The sequence below is a fragment of the Pleurodeles waltl genome, chromosome 2_1 (assembly GCF_031143425.1).
Source record: "Pleurodeles waltl isolate 20211129_DDA chromosome 2_1, aPleWal1.hap1.20221129, whole genome shotgun sequence".
Taxonomy (NCBI): Eukaryota; Metazoa; Chordata; class Amphibia; order Caudata; family Salamandridae; genus Pleurodeles; species Pleurodeles waltl.
The window spans coordinates 655,181,593-655,200,617 of NC_090438.1; the positions used below are offsets into that span (position 1 = coordinate 655,181,593).

A 19,025-nucleotide genomic window follows, 5' to 3' on the forward strand; every position below is an offset into this window, starting at 1 on the left:
TTATCATAGCTTCACATACATTTGCGGGTCATTTTGCATTATACCTCAAAAGCAAATTACTCAGATGTCACACACATCTAATTGTAATCCTTCAAAAATCTCATCCACACTGTCAGGTCCACAACCCTGCAGGTGAATTTCAGGTTTTCAAAAACCTGCTGCATCTGTCAAGTTCACATTTCTCCTTGCCACCATCTTCCTCAACAACCCCTACATATTCACTGTTAGAAATGGGGTCTTTGGTTGGCAGTCAGGTTACCCCCTGTCCAAGCAAGGACCCTCACTCTAGTCAGGGTAAAAGAGAATCACCCTCGGCTAACCCCTGCTTACTCCTTCGGTAGCTTGGCACAAGCAGTAGGCTCAACGTCAGAGTGCTAGGTGTAGAGTATTTGTACCAACACGCACAGTAACTTAATGAAAACACTACAAAATGACACAACGCAGGTCTAGAAAAATAGGAAATATTTATCTAAACAAAACAAGACCAAAATGACCACAATCCACAATACGCAAGTCAAGTTATCGATGAAAAAATAAAAAGAGTCTTCATGTAATTTTAAACACACACTAATGCTGTTAGCGTGAAAATGTACCTTGGGTGCATCAAAAATAACCCAGCACGGGCGAGTGTGTGTCAAAAAGGGCTTGCGATGCATCAATTTTACTCACAAGCATGGCCTTGCATCGTTTCTCCTTTGGTCGGGTCGGCGTGCATCATTTCTTCTCTCCGCAGGAGAGCGGTGTGTCGATCCAGTCAGCACTCTCGGGTCCGGGCAGGCCTTGCGTCATTTTTACATGCCCTGCGGTGTTTGCGTGAGAAATCCAGCCGCATGATGATCCTAAAACCACGTAGCATGGGTTGCGATCTCACCAGCCTCCGTCAGTGATGCTGTGCACTGCTTCTCCAGCCCCCGGCATCGATCTTCAGGTTGCGCTGGAGGCGAGTGTCGATTTTCAGCTGCAAAGCTGGTAGCGTGTCAATTTTTTCAGCCACAGATCGGAGTCACGCCGATCTTTTACCCACACGACCGTCGGTTCGTGGATTTCTTACTCTTAGGCTGCCAGCTTCTCCTTTCAGGGTCCCAGGAACTGGATGGGCACCACTTTGCAGGGTAGGAGTCTCTCCAGAGAATCCAGGTGCTGGCAGAGAGAAGTCTTGTCTGTCCCTGAGACTTCAAACAACAGGAGGCAAGCTCTAAATCAAGCCCTTGGAGAGTTCTTCACAAGAAGGAAGGCAACACGACTCTGGCAGAAGCAGCAATTGCAGGATAGCTTCACAAAGCACAGTCACAGGCAGGGCAGCTCTTCTTCCTCAGCTCTTCAGCTCTTCTCCAGGCAGAGGTTCCTCTTGTTTCCAGAAGTGTTTCTAAAGTCTGTGGTTTTGGGTGCCCTTCTTATACCCAATTTCTCCTTTGAAGTAGGCCTACTTCAAAGTAAAGTCTCTCTTGAATGTGAAGTCCTGCCTTGCCCAGGCCAGGCCCAAGACACTCACCAGGGGATTGGAGACAGCATTGTGTGATGGCAGGCACAGTCCTTTCAGGTGTGAGTGACCACTCCTCCCCTCCCTCCTAGCACGGATGGCTCATCAGGATATGCAGGCTACACCCCAGCTCCCTTTGTGTCACTGGGAGCAGGGTCAAGACTGATTTGCATATGGCTGGGTGCAAACTGGGGTGACGTGGCCAGCAAAATAATGATGGATTAAACCCAGATCGGTGACTGGGGGTGAGTGTTTGAAAAGTTTCAACACTCTGTCCATCATTTTATTTCGTGATATGGCAATAATTGATTTACACTGGGCCAATAAGAGAAAGAGGGTGAGCCTTGCTATGCTTAAACAGATGTGGGACCAGGACAGGATGAAACTTCCCATCCTGGCACTCCACTACCTGGAGTTGCACTTGCAGCATGCGATACACTGGCTAGATAGTGAAGATAATTGGGAAAAAAAACTTCTCAGGAGCACATATCGAGAACAGTTGCTACCAGTGCTGTTCATGGGGCCACCCAGCTACATGATGATATGCCCTTTTTGGAGCACTATGTATGTGGGGTATGGCCACAGACGGTAGCCCATGTATTATGACAGGTCCGCATGCAAGAGATATGCCACTGTGGGATTTAAATCAGTTTGCTAAGTTATGGAATCAATGTCCATAACAAGATGGAAAGACGGTGGTTGCGACTTTTTAGAAGATCTGTATTTGGTTGGACAGTTTATCACACATGATGATGCCATTCATTCATTTGGGCTAGGCGCGGGACAATATTTACAGTATGCTAAAATATCTGCAAGGGCACGCTCAGTATGGCTTTGCTTGCAGAGGAGCCACAGATTTCACACACCCTAACTAGGCTGCTGAATGTGACAGGGTGATGCTGACGGATCTCACATATTTATAGGGCACTGCAAGAGCATCTTGTCAGACAAACACCTAAAGCACAGACGCAATGGGAAGAAATGCTGGGGGACGTACTGACTCCACAGAAATGGGAGAAAGTTTACAAAGAGGCTAAAAGGATGAGCTCTACGGAATTTTACACCTACACAATATAACTTCACAAACTGAGTATATTTGGCCCCAACAACTTTACATTGCATATATCCCAACAGATCAAGTAACTGCCCACAATGCCATGGCACAGAGGCAGAATTTACACATTTGGTCTGGCTTTGTCAATCCCTAACAACATATTGGAGAGACATAGGGCCTTATTACGGACCTGGCGGTCTAATGGCCAACAGGGTCACAGTGGAGGTTGGACCGCCGCCAATGTAGCAGTCCCAGCGCCACATTATGACCGCAGTGGTAGCGCAATGGTTGGACCACCAGCACCAACAAATTATGACTTTACGATGGCCTGGCACTGCTGGCGGTCCTAATCTGCCAGGGCAGCTCTGGAAGCAGCGTTACCCTGGAGATTATGACCCCCTTCTCCACAGCGATTTAATGACAGTAACACTGCCATGAAAAGGCTGGTGGAGACAGTGTTGGACTTTTTTGCTTATGCAGGGTCATCCCCAATCTTTTTGCCTCCTGTCTCCTATTTTTCCTGACATGTTATCACATTTACAGATCATTATACAATGATACATGGTAAATGAGAAACAACACACGAAAGATACGCTTCTGGAACTGATCATAGCCTCTTCTTTATTGTATTCTACCACCATTTGTTACAATGAATGGTAGTGTATTTGCATGATTTTCTACACGTCCAATGAATCACGTAGGTGAAATCCACTTACAAAGAATTTTGCAGCGAACACAAATAGTCATTACTTCGACATCAAATGACAATATTATTTTTCTTACCCACTGGAACGAGACGGAGGGTTTGTCAGACGTATGTATGAGTTGCATGCACAGGTATGGATGAATGAAAGCACTGACGTGCTCATTAGATACATGAATTAGACTAAATACCTTTATTCTGATAAAAACAAAAGCTAGTGATTCCAGGAATTCAATCCTGACGAAAGGCTGAAACATGTAGACTAGATTTTTGATGCAGAGTACATAATAGGAATTCTAGGTGCATCAATGCTTTGTTTTTAACCTGGTATAGAGACCTGGGAGTACAAAACAATAAAAAAAAGTGGATGTAGGCACCCAGAGACAGTTTAAAAAATCAAGATCCCCCTCCCTTTTCCATAAAAGTACTACTTGAAGAGCTCCCTTGAACTAGCAAGGTTGAGCCCACCCTCATACCATTTTGGTGTCGCCTCAAGGACTTGATGATGAAGAATGCCACTGAATTAAAACCCCAGAGATGAGAGTCCTAAAAACAAACAATTAGGGTCGTCAGGGTGGGCTGCATAATGGAAATTGGCCCTTTAGACGTGGTCACTCTCTGTTTTGATGTAAGAGTATGTTTACGTGTGTCTAGGCTTTATTCCACCTTATACCCCTTTCTTACACCTTACTTCACTTTTGGCTATTTATCTCCTTCTCTCTTTGATCCCCTGTTCACTGTTTTTCTACCTTTCTCTTCCTCCTTTCTCCCTCTTGCGCTGGGTCAATGTTTGATGATGACAAAAAACTCCAATCCCCAAATTTACCACATGCAAGCTCTAGCACAAACCAAGCACTGTGAGACTATAATTTCAGGCCCTAGCTTGACAAGTCTACACAAAAGAACAAATAAACACATATGTGCATGCATACTGTCAAAGGGGGTTACAAATCATAGTTTAACATTTGGATTTTTCTAAACAGTGATATATTTCCGTACTCTTCTGTAGAAACGTGTCAACTGAACTGCATCTCTGAGTCCGCAATTGCTGCTTTCACTAGAAAACTAAAATACAGTTAGATTGTAACATCAATAAAGTCACTTACGTAATAGTGTCAATCATGTCTAGCCCCATTTCCACACAGCAGTGAGCATGGTCTGTTTTTGGCTGGGTCAGCCCTGATACACAGTAGTAACAGTCTCCAAGGATTTTAATTCTTCTGCAGTGGTTCTCCTGTAATAGAAATAATCCAAATATGACTACTAAATATTTACAAGAAGAACGTGTAAAACTGCCATATTAATCTTCACAAGAATTTTCAAAAATTGACATAGACATTGTCCAGTGCTTAATTTGCAAAAGCATGAGCGTTGGTGCCCTCCTGAGAAGCCCAGGGCCAGTGCAATCAAATGTTGGCTTTCCTATTACTATGGCTGTGTAGTCTTTATTCCACCTCATGCCTCTTTAATTCACTACCAACCCTTCCCACCCCTTTTCTCGCTCTTTCCGATTCCTGTTCTCTCCCTTTAGCACGTTTTTTCAGACCTTCTCTTCCTCCAGCTTTCTGCTTTGTTTGATTCTCTCTCTCCTGCTTTCCAATGCAGAAAAATAAGTGTTGATCCCCAAAAATGAGTGCCAGTGGCTCCCATCAGGGACGACCAGCTCAAATTAAGTGCAGACTTGGTCATGTCCAAGGAACAAAGAAAACAATTTTAAACCTATCATACTTCAGAAAGGAAAACAAGATTTTTCACCCAGTTCTAACCAGATATTTTGACCAGAACTGTATGAATCTGCCAAGTCTGATGACTTTGTAATTTTTTTAATGAGACTTCGGGGATCAGGGAAAGGAAATTATGTCACTGTTTCTCCCACTCTTAGTAGCTACAGTCGCAATAGCTACACTCTCAATAGCTATGCCAGCTCCCTTCTTTGTTGCCAGAAGAACTGCCATGGGACCTCTGTGATTGGGGAGTGGAGAAGAAGAACAACATTAACAATTAAAGGGCCTCATGTACAGAGCCATGTTGGGTTTGTGACTGCAAAATAGCTTAAAATTGAAGTTGTCCCTTCTCAATAGCAATTTATTATGATGTATATCAATGCTTTGCAACCAAAATCTGATTGCAAAACATTGACAAGTTAAAGACTCAGGGGTGGGGCTAACCAACTTGGCCGAGTGGACGTAATCCACTCAGTCTCTGCTGCAACTCGGCTGCAAGTCACGGCACAGGGCACTTACGTCACCCAAAGAATACCTAGGGGTACCCCTGCGGCTGGGGGAGCAAAATCGGACCCTGGGTGAGAGACTTCGAAACCCTGAAAATAAAGGATCACATCCAATTGAGCAGCGACCGCTGGAGGAGTAATGGCAGCAGATTGGCCTTACTGCAGAGGCTGAGCTCATTGCAAAACCCAGAAAATGAATGTCACAATGGCTACCCCCTCCAACAAGACTGCGAAACTCAATGCTTATAGGAGGAGGGGGAGACTATTATTAGCCCCTTTGGCCCCAATAACAGTAACAACCCTCATCGCATTGTCTCACAGCACCCGCAGGCTTCCTGGGCAACAACAAGCGGTGCGGGAGGACAGCAAAGACAGAGATGCAGCAATCAGTGGGGGGTATTAACATGGCATTGGTCCCCCCCTCCCGAACTTGTAATATTAAACCAGAGGGCCCCAACATGGTAAAACCGCCACCCGTTCCTGACTTTAAAATGGTGGCTGGACATGGACTTCTTTGGCCTAAAGATTACCTTAATGCACCCATGAGACAGTGCAACACAGCATGAGTGCCTCTGACCTGTCTACGGCCTTTCCCAGTTGAGAGCACCTGTACAGCCCCGGAACACCATAAAAAGCACTTTTGAGTGCCTGACCTTGCAATGGGAGACGGGCCACTAGGCAAAGAGTAAAAGCAAGGCAGACAGCATAAAACCCCTCATTGAGTGTAAATTATACCTTGACTGCTAGAAGCATTGTTTGTTGTTTGTTGCCCACACAAATGCTCCACCTCTGACTAGGTAATCCAAGGGAGTGACATATCTAAGCACCAGGGTCTCAGCCAACCAAGAATGACCACATCATTTTATGGCTCTATGAGGTGATGAAACATAGGGCTTGTGAGAAGAAGTGCTTTCACTAAAAGACAAAGATCAATGTGGTACGAATCATACTAGTGCCCGCCAAGCTCCACAGCCTCCCCCTATGGAAGAAACAACAGGTGAGAAATGGAAGGGCAGAAACAGGCAATTGGTGGGGAAGATGGAATTACCCCATCTTGGATATCCACAAAGCACCATTAAGAGAGTGGGGCACACCTCTGATTGCAGAGTGTCAGACGAGCCTCATACACCAATTCCAGAGTCAACAGCTGGGTCTCTGACCAAGGTAAACTGACAAGTCTGAGAAGGTTTTGAGGCAGAGCCGCACTGCTCCACTTCCTCTCTCTTGAGTCTTTCCACCTAACTGGTGCAACAGTCTTTATGCTGCTGAAGAAGCACCAGCCCAACAGAGTATCTAGCTATTTTGCACCAGCCGAAACACAAGACTCTGCCCCAGTGGCCCATACTTGTGACCCCATGACTCTTACCAAAGAAGATTTGCTTGCCCCCGGAAAGACTTTAAAAAAGGGTCTGCGAGAAGAACTTAAAGCAGAACTAACTTCCTCCTTGGATGCTCTCAAGACTAACTTCAATGGGAAACTCACATCCCTGCAACACGATGTAGACTCAGTTGGTACATGTGTAGTTGACCTCAATGCCAAGTCCACAGACCTGGAACAGTGCACTGGGCAGCTGGAACAATTAACCCAGACCCGCTGAACACAGCTGCAGGCATCCATCTTGAAATAAGAAGATCTCAAAGGTAGATTGAGATGTGATAACATTCAGATTCGTAATCTGGAGAAGGAGATGGAGGGTTCAGACTTAGAAGACTTTGTCACAGGCCTAATCTTGGAGCTTCTTGGTAATGAGTTGCTTAAAGTCAAAATAGAGAGAGTGCATTGGATTTACCCCCCCAGCAACAGGGGACAGAAAGCGCCCTCGTGACATTTTAGCAAAATTACACTCATTTAGGGTGAAAGAGGCCATCCTCCAGGCAGCCCGAAAGACAGAATTCATCACATTTCAGGGATCTACTTGCTCCCCCTTTCAAGACATGGCGCCGGCAACACTGGACCGATGGCAATAATTCTAGCCTCTGACCAACAAGCTGCAATGAGAAAAGATCAAATACCATTGGAACTAACTCATTTGGTTTGGCCTTCGAGCTTTACAACAAATTATACCATGTGACAGACCTTACAGAAGTCCTGACTCTACTGGATATTCCAGTCCCACAAGCCCAACAACTCAAGGATGATTTGGGGTATCTAGAAGTAACACCAGTGGAATCCAGCCAACAGGGCAATGGCTCTCCCATCATCGACCTAGACAGCACAAGAAGAACTAACCCCTGACGGTTGGGTACACATCCCCATGGGACCTTTTCTTCGGAGGTTCTCTTCTCAGTGGCTTCAGTGGTCATCCACTATTTACAGAAGAACAATCTGCTGGGTAACCCATTGTGGAGACACCCTGATCCCTACTGGCCAGACGTCGATGGTCGAGATGTCCATCTGTACGGTGGGAGACTAATGCATCGCCCTTTTTCCAGGTACTATATGTACTGTGCTAATGATGCCTTGACTGATTTTGCTTCTCCAGAGTTGCATCCGTGATAATTGATCTACACACCTGACATGAAGTATCTCTACACACATTTTGTATCTCAGTTGGGACCAGTTGTCCCCTATATTCTGGTTTGGGGGTTTTCTGTTCATGGATACGTGGATGGTATGTTTGTTGTGGGCTGAGTGGGGGGAGATTCTGCCACCAGCACAGATCTCATTTGTGAAGCCAGTGAGGGGACAAAGGGCAGGGGAAAGATGTACAAGGGATATCTTAAAGAGGATAAGAATATCAAATATATTATGGTGATTACCACTCACACATGGAACATTAAGGGCCTAAATTCACCAGCTAAGCACCAATACATGTGGAACTATCGACTTGATAAACATCAAGATGTGGTAGTGCTACAGGAAATGCATCTCAAATGAGATGCGGATCAAAGACTGAGGCACACAGCTTACCCCACAACAAGTCCTTGGCTCCCACAAACATAATGGGGTATCATCATTTTATCACCCATTTCTAACATTCCATCCAGAGGTATGCAAGAAAAGATAAAGAGGGGATGGTGGTAATGGTGAAGTGTCGTACCACTGGCAGAATGTGCACTTTCACCTCAATCTATGCCCCTAAAACTAATCAGGTTAAATTCATAAAATCGCTTCTATCATTATTGGAGGGGATTCACTGAAGGTGAGATCTTTTTGATGGGTCATTTTACCCTTACCCGGGACCCCAACATAGCACAAACCCTCACAGAATGACTACATGGAACTTCCCGAAAGTGCTAAAGCAAGCGATGCTTGTAGTACTTTAAATCCGGACTCTTGTGACTACACTTTCTTTTTTCACTCCACCCGTACATACTTTCAGATACATTATACATTGATCAGTCATTTCTTTACCCAAGACCTGGTGTCGGCATTCTTATACCTAATCTCCTCAGACATGCCCCTGCATTGCACTGGTCTCCCTCCCACAATAAATAGAGAATGAAGGAACAGCTTACACCTGAAACAGAACTACAGAGGGTGGAGCAGGCCCATAAGGCCACCTGACACTCACTCTTCAGTGGAAAGTCACAGCCTTCAGGGGGAAACTTGATGCTATATGTAAAAATAGGGCGGAACATACTCTCATACGTCTTAATAGTACATCCTATGAACAAAGCAACAAAGTTGCTTGGCATCTTAGAATTAAGCAAGAGAGGGAATATATAGGAGACATTCAGTCGGAGCCGTGTTACCTGACAAAATTGGATGTAGAAAAAGCCCAAATATTCAGTAGCTTTTATGAAAGGCTTTATTCAGCTGATTACAAGGACAAACAAACACAGTTAGAGTATCTCAAAGGCATAGATCTCCCACAAGTGCTGTACAAAACGAGAGCCTAGGGCAACCTATCAGTAAGGAAGAGGTTCAGATGACTATTAAAACTCTGAAACTACATAAATCTCTGGGACCACAAGGTCTCACAGCACAGTTCTATAAAATATTTAACTCTGACCTAGTCCCTCACTTGACTGCTCTTTTTAATCAGATGGCTGGGGAGAGCAGAGTCACACACTGTATGAGTGAAGCCCTGGTTTTCATCATTCCAAAACCAGGTAAAGATCCGAGGGTGTGTGGCTTTTATGGGCCCACTGCACTACTCAAATTAGATGCCAAGCTATCCTCTAAAATCTTAGCATCTAGGCTTGATGACATGTTGCCTGATTTGATACACCCAGACCAGTCAGGTTTTATTAAGGGCAGACAGGCACACAACAACCTGAGGAGGTTCATCCACTTGGCTGAAAAAGCCAGTAATAAAAAGATTCCAGCAGTACTACTCACGCTTGACGCTGAGGCCTTCGACCTGGTGGATTGGTCCTTCGTATTTCACACTTTCAAACTCTTTGGTTTTTTCGACCAATTTATAACGATGATAAGGGCAACTATGCAATGCCACTATCCAGGGTAATAGTCAATGGAGTGAGCTCTGAAGCTTTCCACCTGGTGAGAAGGATGAGGCAGGAATGCCCCTATCCCCACTCCTCTTTGTGCTGAGCATCAACCACTTAGGGGCCAAAATGCTTGCCACACCAACAATCAGAGGTCTATATTTTGGATCAATAGAACATGAGATATCCTTATTCGCAGATGATGTGCTACTAACACTTACTGTCCCCTCCACCTCTTTGGCAGGTCTCTAAAAAGAATTGTGATTATATGAAGAAGTGGCGGGTTTCTGCGTAATTTGTCTCAATCCTTTTAGCTGAATTTGACATTGTCCAACATGGATATTGAGATTCTAGGGGCCTCTACCCCATTTCAATTGGCAAGAAAAGGCATAAGTTATCTGGGTATTGAGATCACGCTGACGATAGCTGATCTGTATTGTGTCAACTTCCCCCCCTTCCATAGGCAACTGAAGATAGATCTTAAACATGGGGCACCTATTTATATTTCCTGGCTATTCTGCATCCACGCCATCAAGATAGTAATCCTGCCCAAGGTTCTCTATCACTTTCAAGGTCTTCCCATACAATTAGACCAAGAATTCTTACTAACTTTGCACACACTCATCACACACTTCATATGGCAAAGTCGTAGTGCCCGCTTGCCCTTTTGGCAGTTAAGACTGCTGAGAGATCTAGGAGGACTGGCACTACTGGATTTCCAACTCTAATATAAAGCAGCACAACTGAGAGTTATTTCAGAGTGGTCCCTTAAAAAATCGGACAAACATTGGTTGCATATGGATACAGTAGTAGTGGGGAGATACATATGGGATGTCATATGGAAACCGAAGGTAGATCACTCGACCAATGCATATTTGAGCACTTCCGCAAAATCAACTCTTAAGAACTAGGATAAGGTGAACAGAACAGCGGAATGGACTTCCTTTCCTTCCTCCTTCACGTCAGTACATCATAATCCTGCCTTTCCCCCAGAGCTACTTCCAGGCCCTTTTGACACCTGGAGAGAGTCTCACACTTTTCAACCTCTTTCATAAGTGGGACATGCTAACATTTTTACACTGTCAGTGGAATTTTAACCTTGCGGACTCGGCACATTACCATTATACACAAATAAAACACTGGGCACTTCACCTGACATTAAAGCAGCCGCCACTACAGCTCTTACCCTGATTGAGCATTTTGTTAGAAAGGCGGGATTCTCTAGGGGGAAAATCTTCTTTCTATTCCCTATTACTCAACACACTTATTACCCAGCAACCATATCAAATCACTTTTTGGAACCAGACTCTCGGAGAGGAGATCCCTGTAGCAAAGCGGCATAAACTCTGGTGCAACATCCCGAAATGTAATCATTTTATTGGTATGCAAGAGGCACACTACAAAAATGTTTTCTATTGGTATCTATATCCCACTAAACTTCAAAAAATGTTTCCAAACACTTCCGACCTCTGCTGGAGGGGGTGTGGCTAATTAGGTGATTTCCACCATATTTGTTGGGAATGCCCAACGATTGGCCCATTCTGGTTAAAGGTCTTCGCACAAATAAAATACATTTTGGGATAGCTAATTCCAGATAACCAGGGCTTCGAAATACTAGTCCTCCGTGGTGACACGCAAACTAAAGGAGATCGAGCTATACTGTGGCTATGTCTAGGCATAGCTAAGTTGGCACTAGTTGGGGCTTGGAAGAGATAAGATAATTTGGGCCAGATGTATTTAGAGTCCATTTTGCGATTCTCAAATAGCGATTTTTAAGAAATCGCTATTTCAGAGTCGCAAAATGGTATGTATCATATTCGCGATTCGGTAATAGTGATTTCTTAAAAATCGCAAATGCTATTACCGAATGGCAAATAGCAATTCTTACCCCATTCACACCTATGGGCCTGTAAGCCCATATTTGTGAATTGTGTGCATTTTCAAAATTGCGAATTCCTGACTGGAATTCGCAATTTTGGAAATGCAAACCCCAGGGTGCTGGGGGCCTAAGGCCCCCTCTGGTACACCCCCAAAACATTTTTTAGGACATGTAAGGTGCACACATGCCAAAGGGGCATGTGTGCGTTACATGTCAATTTTTTTTTAAATGTAATGCGTTTTAAAAATTTGCACATGGTTACCACCAAATTGTATTTGGTGGTAATTGCGATTCCTTAAAGCCCAATTCGCATTAAGGAAAAGCTTGATACATGTGCTTAAGAAATCGCAAATAAAGACTCCTTATTTGCGATTTCTTATTTAAAGAATCGCAGTTTGCGATTCTCTAAACGGGGTCGCAATTTTAAGGAATCGCTATTTTAGTGATTCCTTAAAATTGTATAGCGAATGCCTATCATACATACTGAAAGGCATTTTTGCATTCGGAATGGCCGTTCGCACCCTTTGCGAATGCAAAAAGCTTTGATACATCTGGCCCCTTGTCACTTTCAGAGGGACATGCATGTCTCTGGCAGTCCATTAAGATGGAAAGGATGGCAGACATTTTTCTTGGCAACTATAAAAACTTTAAGTACACTTAGGAACACCTTGTAAAATAACTTTCCAGAGAGCTTTCATTGTGTGTGTGTTCGCCACGTACGTGGGTGCTACACCTCTTCCAGTTTTTACAATGTGAAACTGAACCTTTGGCTGGGGCCAGGGTCCCTCCCGCTTTGCTCATAAAGCTCCTTCAATTCCCGCTTAGTTTCCCAACATCCAGATGTAGCAAAACATGAAGCATCCATGTACCTTACATGTTTTCCTTCTTTATTTCTTCCTTTTTTCTTTTTATTTCGGTATGGGGTTATTTTTTGTTTAAGGGGGTAGGAAGGTTTTGGGGAAATGTTAATTACTAAATACGACTCATTTGACAGCAAGATCTACATCGAATTGAAATGTAACAGATTTGCTCCACCTATACAACAGATACTCTGAATTGCAGTAGAGTTTTGGGAAGATTGGGATGGAATTTACATCGACTGTATTGCTGTTCGTTGTCATTTTGAAAAAATAATTAAAAAAACAATTTTGACAAAAAAAATATAAAGACTCCCAAGTTGGGCTGGTAACATTTTTACAAAAAGGAAAGGATATTCCGTTTGTGAGTGAAAAAAAAGTTTGTTGGGGTGTATACAATGGTACCAAGGACCATCGCCAACTCTAGGTCAAACTTAAAAAGACACAAACGTTTCCTTTTCAATGCAGCCCCATTTCTTTTAAGGAAATGTTTACTTTATTAAGCTGCTGTCTACTGACCCCACCAGATTACTATCCCTCTGATGACATCCAATTGTAGTGAGTCACAAGTTGCGATGTGCCTTATGAATATTGATGAGGTCATTCAACATGCGATCCACTCTGATTCTGAATTTTGTGAGCTGTCTTATTAATACAAAGGCCAGTTAGTAAGTTACTTTTCCATTGACAAAAAGTTGGCGCACAACATGTGACCACTTTTTTTCAAGTGGAAATGTTGCATTTCATGTCCTAAATCCCTGCTTCCTGACATCCCATTTAAGTAGGAGGACACATCAGACAGCAATGAATGGACTCATTTGAACCCTGTCCCCATAAGAAAATTCAGGGAACTTTTTAGTTTTAGATGAGCTACTCAAATTCAATGAATTCACCTAAGTGGGCAGGTGCTAATAACAATTGCAACGCAAAAGGATGATGGACAGAGTGCTGAACAATGCAAACACTCACCTCCAGATACCCTGAAACCGGTTCCAGGATGCTTGAATCCTGTCCAGGAAGGACCTGGGTTGGCAGTTCTGGCTGGACAGCTCCCATTGGGAGCAGGGTCAAGACTGATTTGCATATGGCTATGTCCAAACTGGGGTGGCATAGTGAGCAAAAGAACAATGGATTAAACCCAGATCTGTGACCGGGGGTGAGTGTCTGAAAGGTTTCAACACTCCGTCCATCATCCTTTTGTGTTGCTAAAGTTGCCCTAAGTGGGAAGGGTACGGCCTGACGTGGGTCCCTTGCTCACTGTGCCACTGGATTCAAACTAGCCTGGCTGATGAAGGGTGATACCCTGGAGCTGGTCCCCAGAAGCTTGAATCGTGTCTAGGGAGGACTTGGTTTGGCAGTTTGGGCTGGACTGCTCCCATTGGGAGCAGGGTCAAGATTGATTTGCATATGACTAGGTCCAAACTGGAATGGCATGGTGAGCAAAATAATTATGGATTAAAACCAGATCTGTGAATGGGGGTGAGTGTTTGAAAAGTTTCAACACTCCATCCATCATCCTTTTGTGTTGTTAAAGTTGCCCTAAGTGGGAAGGGTATGCCTAGACATGGGTTCCTTGCTCACTATGCCACAGGATTCAAGCTAGCCTGGCTGATGAAGGGTCATACCCTGAAACTAATTTCAGGATGCTTGAATTCTGTCCAGTGAGGACCTGGCTTGGCAGTTCAGGCTGGACTGCTCCTACTGGGATCAGGGTCAAGACTGATTGCATGTGGTTGGGTCCAAACTGGGGTGGCATGGTGAGCAAAAGAACAATGGATTAAACTCAGAGCTGTGACTAGGGGTGAGTGTTTGAAAAGTTTCAACACTCCGTCCATCATCCTTTTGTGTTGCTATAAACAATTGCCCATTTCTAATTTAGATATATTTCTGTTGTTCTTTTACATGGGTGCTGTTCAGCTAACTTTTGTGCTTTAAAGCATGTCACATGGGTGAATTTTAAAATGCCCCACCAGAAAGAAACAACTGTTCTACTACTGTAGAAAAGCTGCACAGAGTGTTTTTATTCTAGAATATGACCCTGTCAATGTTTACATCACACTGACCTATTTGTGCAGATCATTTATTGAGTTGCCAAAGGTAAACTTTCTTAATGAGTGTGACCTTGGATTACATTTGGTTGCTTAGACAAAGGTTCAAGGTTGTCCTCAGAGAAAGTATTTTAAAATCTTGTGCTAACAAACCAAGGGCCATATTTATACTTTTTGATGCAAAACTGCGCTAACGCAGTTTTGCGTCAAAAAAATTAGCGCCGGCTAACGCCATTCTGAAGCGCCATGCGGGCGCCGTATTTATTCAATGACGTTAGCCGGCGTTAGCCGCCGGCGCTGCCTGGTGTGCGTGAAAAAAAATGACGTACACCAGGCAGCTCTGGCGTAGGGGGATATGGAGCTTGGGCGCCAAAAAATGGGGCAAGTCAGGCTGAGGCAAATTTTTCGCCTCAACCCGATTTGCGCCATTTTTTTAGACTCCCAACCCCCATTGAAATGACTCCTGTCTTAGCAAAGACAGGAGTCATGCCCCCTTGCCCAATGGCCATGCCCAGGGGACTTATGTCCCCTGGGCATGGTCATTGGGCATAGTGGCATGTAGGGGGGCACAAATCAGGACCCCCAATGCCACAAAAAAAATAACAATAAATACTTACCTGAACTTACCTTAATGTCCCTGGGATGGGTCCCTCCAGCCTTGGGTGTCCTCCTGGGGTAGGCAAGGGTGACAGGGGGGGTCCCTGGGGGCATGGGAGGGCACCTCTGGGCTCCTTCCGAGCCCACAGGTCCCTTAACGCCTGCCCTGACCAGGCGCTAAAAAACGGTGCAAAAGCAGCTGGACGTCATTTTTTTCGACCCGCCCACTCCCGGGCGTGAATTTTGCCCGGGAGTGTAAATACGGCGCACATGCCTCAGAGTAAATTTTTTAGACGGGAACGCCTACCTTGCATATCATTAACGCAAAGTAGGTGTCCACGCTAAAAAATGACGCAAACTCCATGGACTTTGGCGCTAGACGCGTCTAACGCCAAAGTATAAATATGGAGTTAGTTTTGCGTCGGAATTGCATAAAAAAAAACTATGCAATTCCGGCGCAAACAGAGTATAAATATGCCCCCAAACGTAGTCACCATCCAAGGAGAAATACACAACGTCCATGCTAACTCCAAATTTAAATAGAAATGTTAACAATGCTACAATACGTATATAAATTAAAAACAAAGGCAAATATATGGGAGGTTCAAAAGTTCTGGCAATAGGAAAATAAAAACTATAACCCTGAAATCTGATAGGGAAATGTAGGACAATGTTAGCACAATCAGGAATAATGAAAATATGCCAACAATAAGTGTAAATGGTGAAAAGCTATTGATTAAAAATAAGTTCAAATTGAAAAATAGTAGTGAAATATACAAGTCTCATTCAAGAGTTGGAAAAACGCTTCCAACGTTTTTTGGATATAATGAACTTGTAATACAGTTGGCAAGATATTTGCCATGTTTGTGACGGAGAAACCTAGCCCCGAAAATCTAAATTTAGGCCTTGTGTTCATACTTAGAAAAAAATGTAGCTGTATCTGGCAGAGTTCTATAGTGGCTAAATCGATGTGGCATGAGCTGTTGGCCAACAATATTCACCTTATAAGAAACCTCTAGGCTCTGTAGATCCCAAAAGTCAAGATGACACGCAAATGTACTTTAAGAGTTAGAAGTTTCATGCTTCCCTTGATTTAGATGATCCATGTTGGAATTCTGAATATTTTCAGTAGGTTGCACTTTTACAATATATCTGGAGAGGATGTTTCAAAGGAAGGTGAATTCAGCTGCATGTTTCACCGAAACATGCTGAGGGTCTTCCAAGCTCTAATAGAACCAAACAACCCCCACTGCTGTGTTCTGAAGCTGGATAATTGATTTGAACGGGAAGCAACCTCCCAGTCCATTAATGCGGTTTGTAGTTCAGTATTTCAAAACTGGTAAATGAATTTCCCATTTAACAAATCTTTTTTTTAACTCTTTAGAGCATACCTCCAGCGATCCTGGACACTTGGGGAAAATTGATGAATATTATTTATCAGAAACCAGCACCAGAAGTTACATTCATTTCACCTAACTAGAAATCCTACACAGCAGCTCGTTCTAGAATCATGAAGTCGTCCACCAACGCCAAGCTTTCAGGAGCAGGGGTTGCCAAAAGGTAAATAAACAGACCAAAAGAAACACAGGCCTCAATATTCTCAAATGAACAGTTAGAAATGTTGACTCACTACTCATTCAGAGCATGTCCTTTCCATCAGGTGAATGCAGACATAGGGGGTTATTCTAACTTTGGAGGAGTGTTAATCCGTCCCAAAAGTGACGGTAAAGTGACGGATATACCACCAGCCGTATTACGAGTTCCATAGGATATAATGGACTCGTAATACGGCTGGTGGTAAATCCGTCACTTTTCCGTCACTTTTGGGACGGATTAACACCTCCTCCAAAGTTAGAATAACCCCCATAGTGTGAGGACACATTGGCCCTAATTCTGAGTCTGACGGGCGGCGGAGGCCGCCCGCCAGACTTCCCCCCTCCGAAATACCGCTCCGCGGTCGAAAGACCGCGGAGGGTATTCCGAGTTTTCCCCTGGGCTGGCGGGCGGTCTTCGCAAGACCGCCCGCCAGCCCAGGGGAAAACTCCCTTCCCACGATGACGCCGGCTCGTAATAGAGCCGGCGGAGTGGGAAGGTGCGACGGGTGCAGTTGCACCCGTCGCGTATTTCAGTGTCTGCTTTGCAGACACTGAAATACTTTTAGGGGCCCTCTTACGGGGGCCCCTGCCGTGCCCATGCCATAGGCATGGGCACGGCAGGGGCCCCCAGGGGCCCCGTGACTCCCCCTCCCGCCATCCGGTTCCCGGCGGGAGAACCGCCAGGAACTGGATGGCGGGAGGGGGAGTCGGAATCCTCCATGGCTGCGGAGCGCGCTCCGCAGCCATGGAGGATTCCTACGAGCGGCGGAAAGTCAGCGGGAGACCGCTGGCTTTCCGCGTCTGACCGCGGCTAAACCGCCGCGGTCAGAATGCTCGTAGGAGCACCGCCAGCCTGTTGGCGGTGCTCCCGTGGTCGGTGGCCCTGGCGGCCTCCGACCGCCAGGGTCGGAATGACCCGCATTGTCAGGTATTTACATCACTGTTGTATCAGAAATTGTGCTTCTCTTTCAGGGGCCCTGGTCACCCTGAAATGCAGTTGTGCATAACTGTTTAACCACATAAGGATTAATCTAACTATGTTATAGGCTGAGGTCTATCTATTCTAACATCAAATAAGTCCTGTATAATAGTCCCACTTCATGTAAGTCTGTGATGTCTGGTTTCAAGCCACTCAAATACTTTGTTGGTAAAAGAAACATACTTTCAAAACTTTAATTAACATACAACTTCACAAATTGACTCCTCTCTAAAAAATGAGGTGTCCTAAAATAAAAAAAGATTCTCACTAAGATATGACATAACGTTCCTTGTATTCTTGTGAAAGGCACAAGCAATATATCCTGCAATTTTATGCAGCTAGACACCTTCAAAGGGCAACTCTAGTGAATATTAGCTGAACAACAGGCACATTTTGCACCTTCTTGGTGTAGGAAATTTAGGGCCTGATTTAGAGTTCAGAGTAACCGCACTCTGCATTTAGAGATGTTTGCTGGACGAGCAACATATCTGACCACTGGTGGGAACCACCATGATTACGGTTCCTGTCAATGAATTAAAAGTATCACTTATAGCTCCGCCAGCATGATGGTGGCATGCAGTACACACTCAATCTTTTTTTTTTTTAAACAAATCACAAGCAGCATTTTTGTTTTGAAATTAAAAGAATTCAATAACAAATTCACCATGGACGTTTTCTCCCATAGTGTTGGGGGAAGGCCATATAAAAGTATTTACTATCAACAACTGCTATGTTTTTGATGCTGGTTTGTGAAAGTAAAAACTGTCCATTCGACCGTCTACTCTAAATTGCCCAAACTTCCAACAACTCTTGCTTGATTGAGCTGACAGAGGACTATGTCAGTGACGGAAATTAATCAATCTCCATCACTGACATACTGAAGGTTTTCCTGACTCTAAATGAGGTGAGTGGACCTTCAATGTGGCATTGCGTGGTAATGAAGGACTCTCTCCATCAAACTGTAAATGAGGCTGCTAGTCAATCACAACCAACTCAACTCCCCTAGCTGGCTTTTTGCCCAGGTAAGTCTTTGAGATGGCAACAAATAGATTAAATACCAGCAGGCATGTTCGCAAAATTGATTTGGATTTACTTCCAACCCAGAAGATACGTTCATCTCTGGAATTAATTCTTGGTTTAAGAAGTTCTGCAGTTTATATGCACTTTTAAGTCAAAAACTGAAACATATATTTGAAATCTAGTTGTTTTAG

General features: G+C 44.3%; 1 protein-coding gene across 1 annotated transcript in view; it reads right to left on the minus strand.

The window, feature by feature from the left end:
• The window catches only part of ADCY1 (adenylate cyclase 1), a 1,375,168-nt gene that overhangs the window by 699,876 nt on the left and 656,267 nt on the right, over window positions 1–19,025 (minus strand). Inside the window, exon 5 of the mRNA XM_069216207.1 lies at window positions 4,344–4,471. Within this exon, the coding sequence (XP_069072308.1) occupies window positions 4,344–4,471 (128 nt within the window). The remainder of the gene's footprint in view (window positions 1–4,343; window positions 4,472–19,025) is intronic.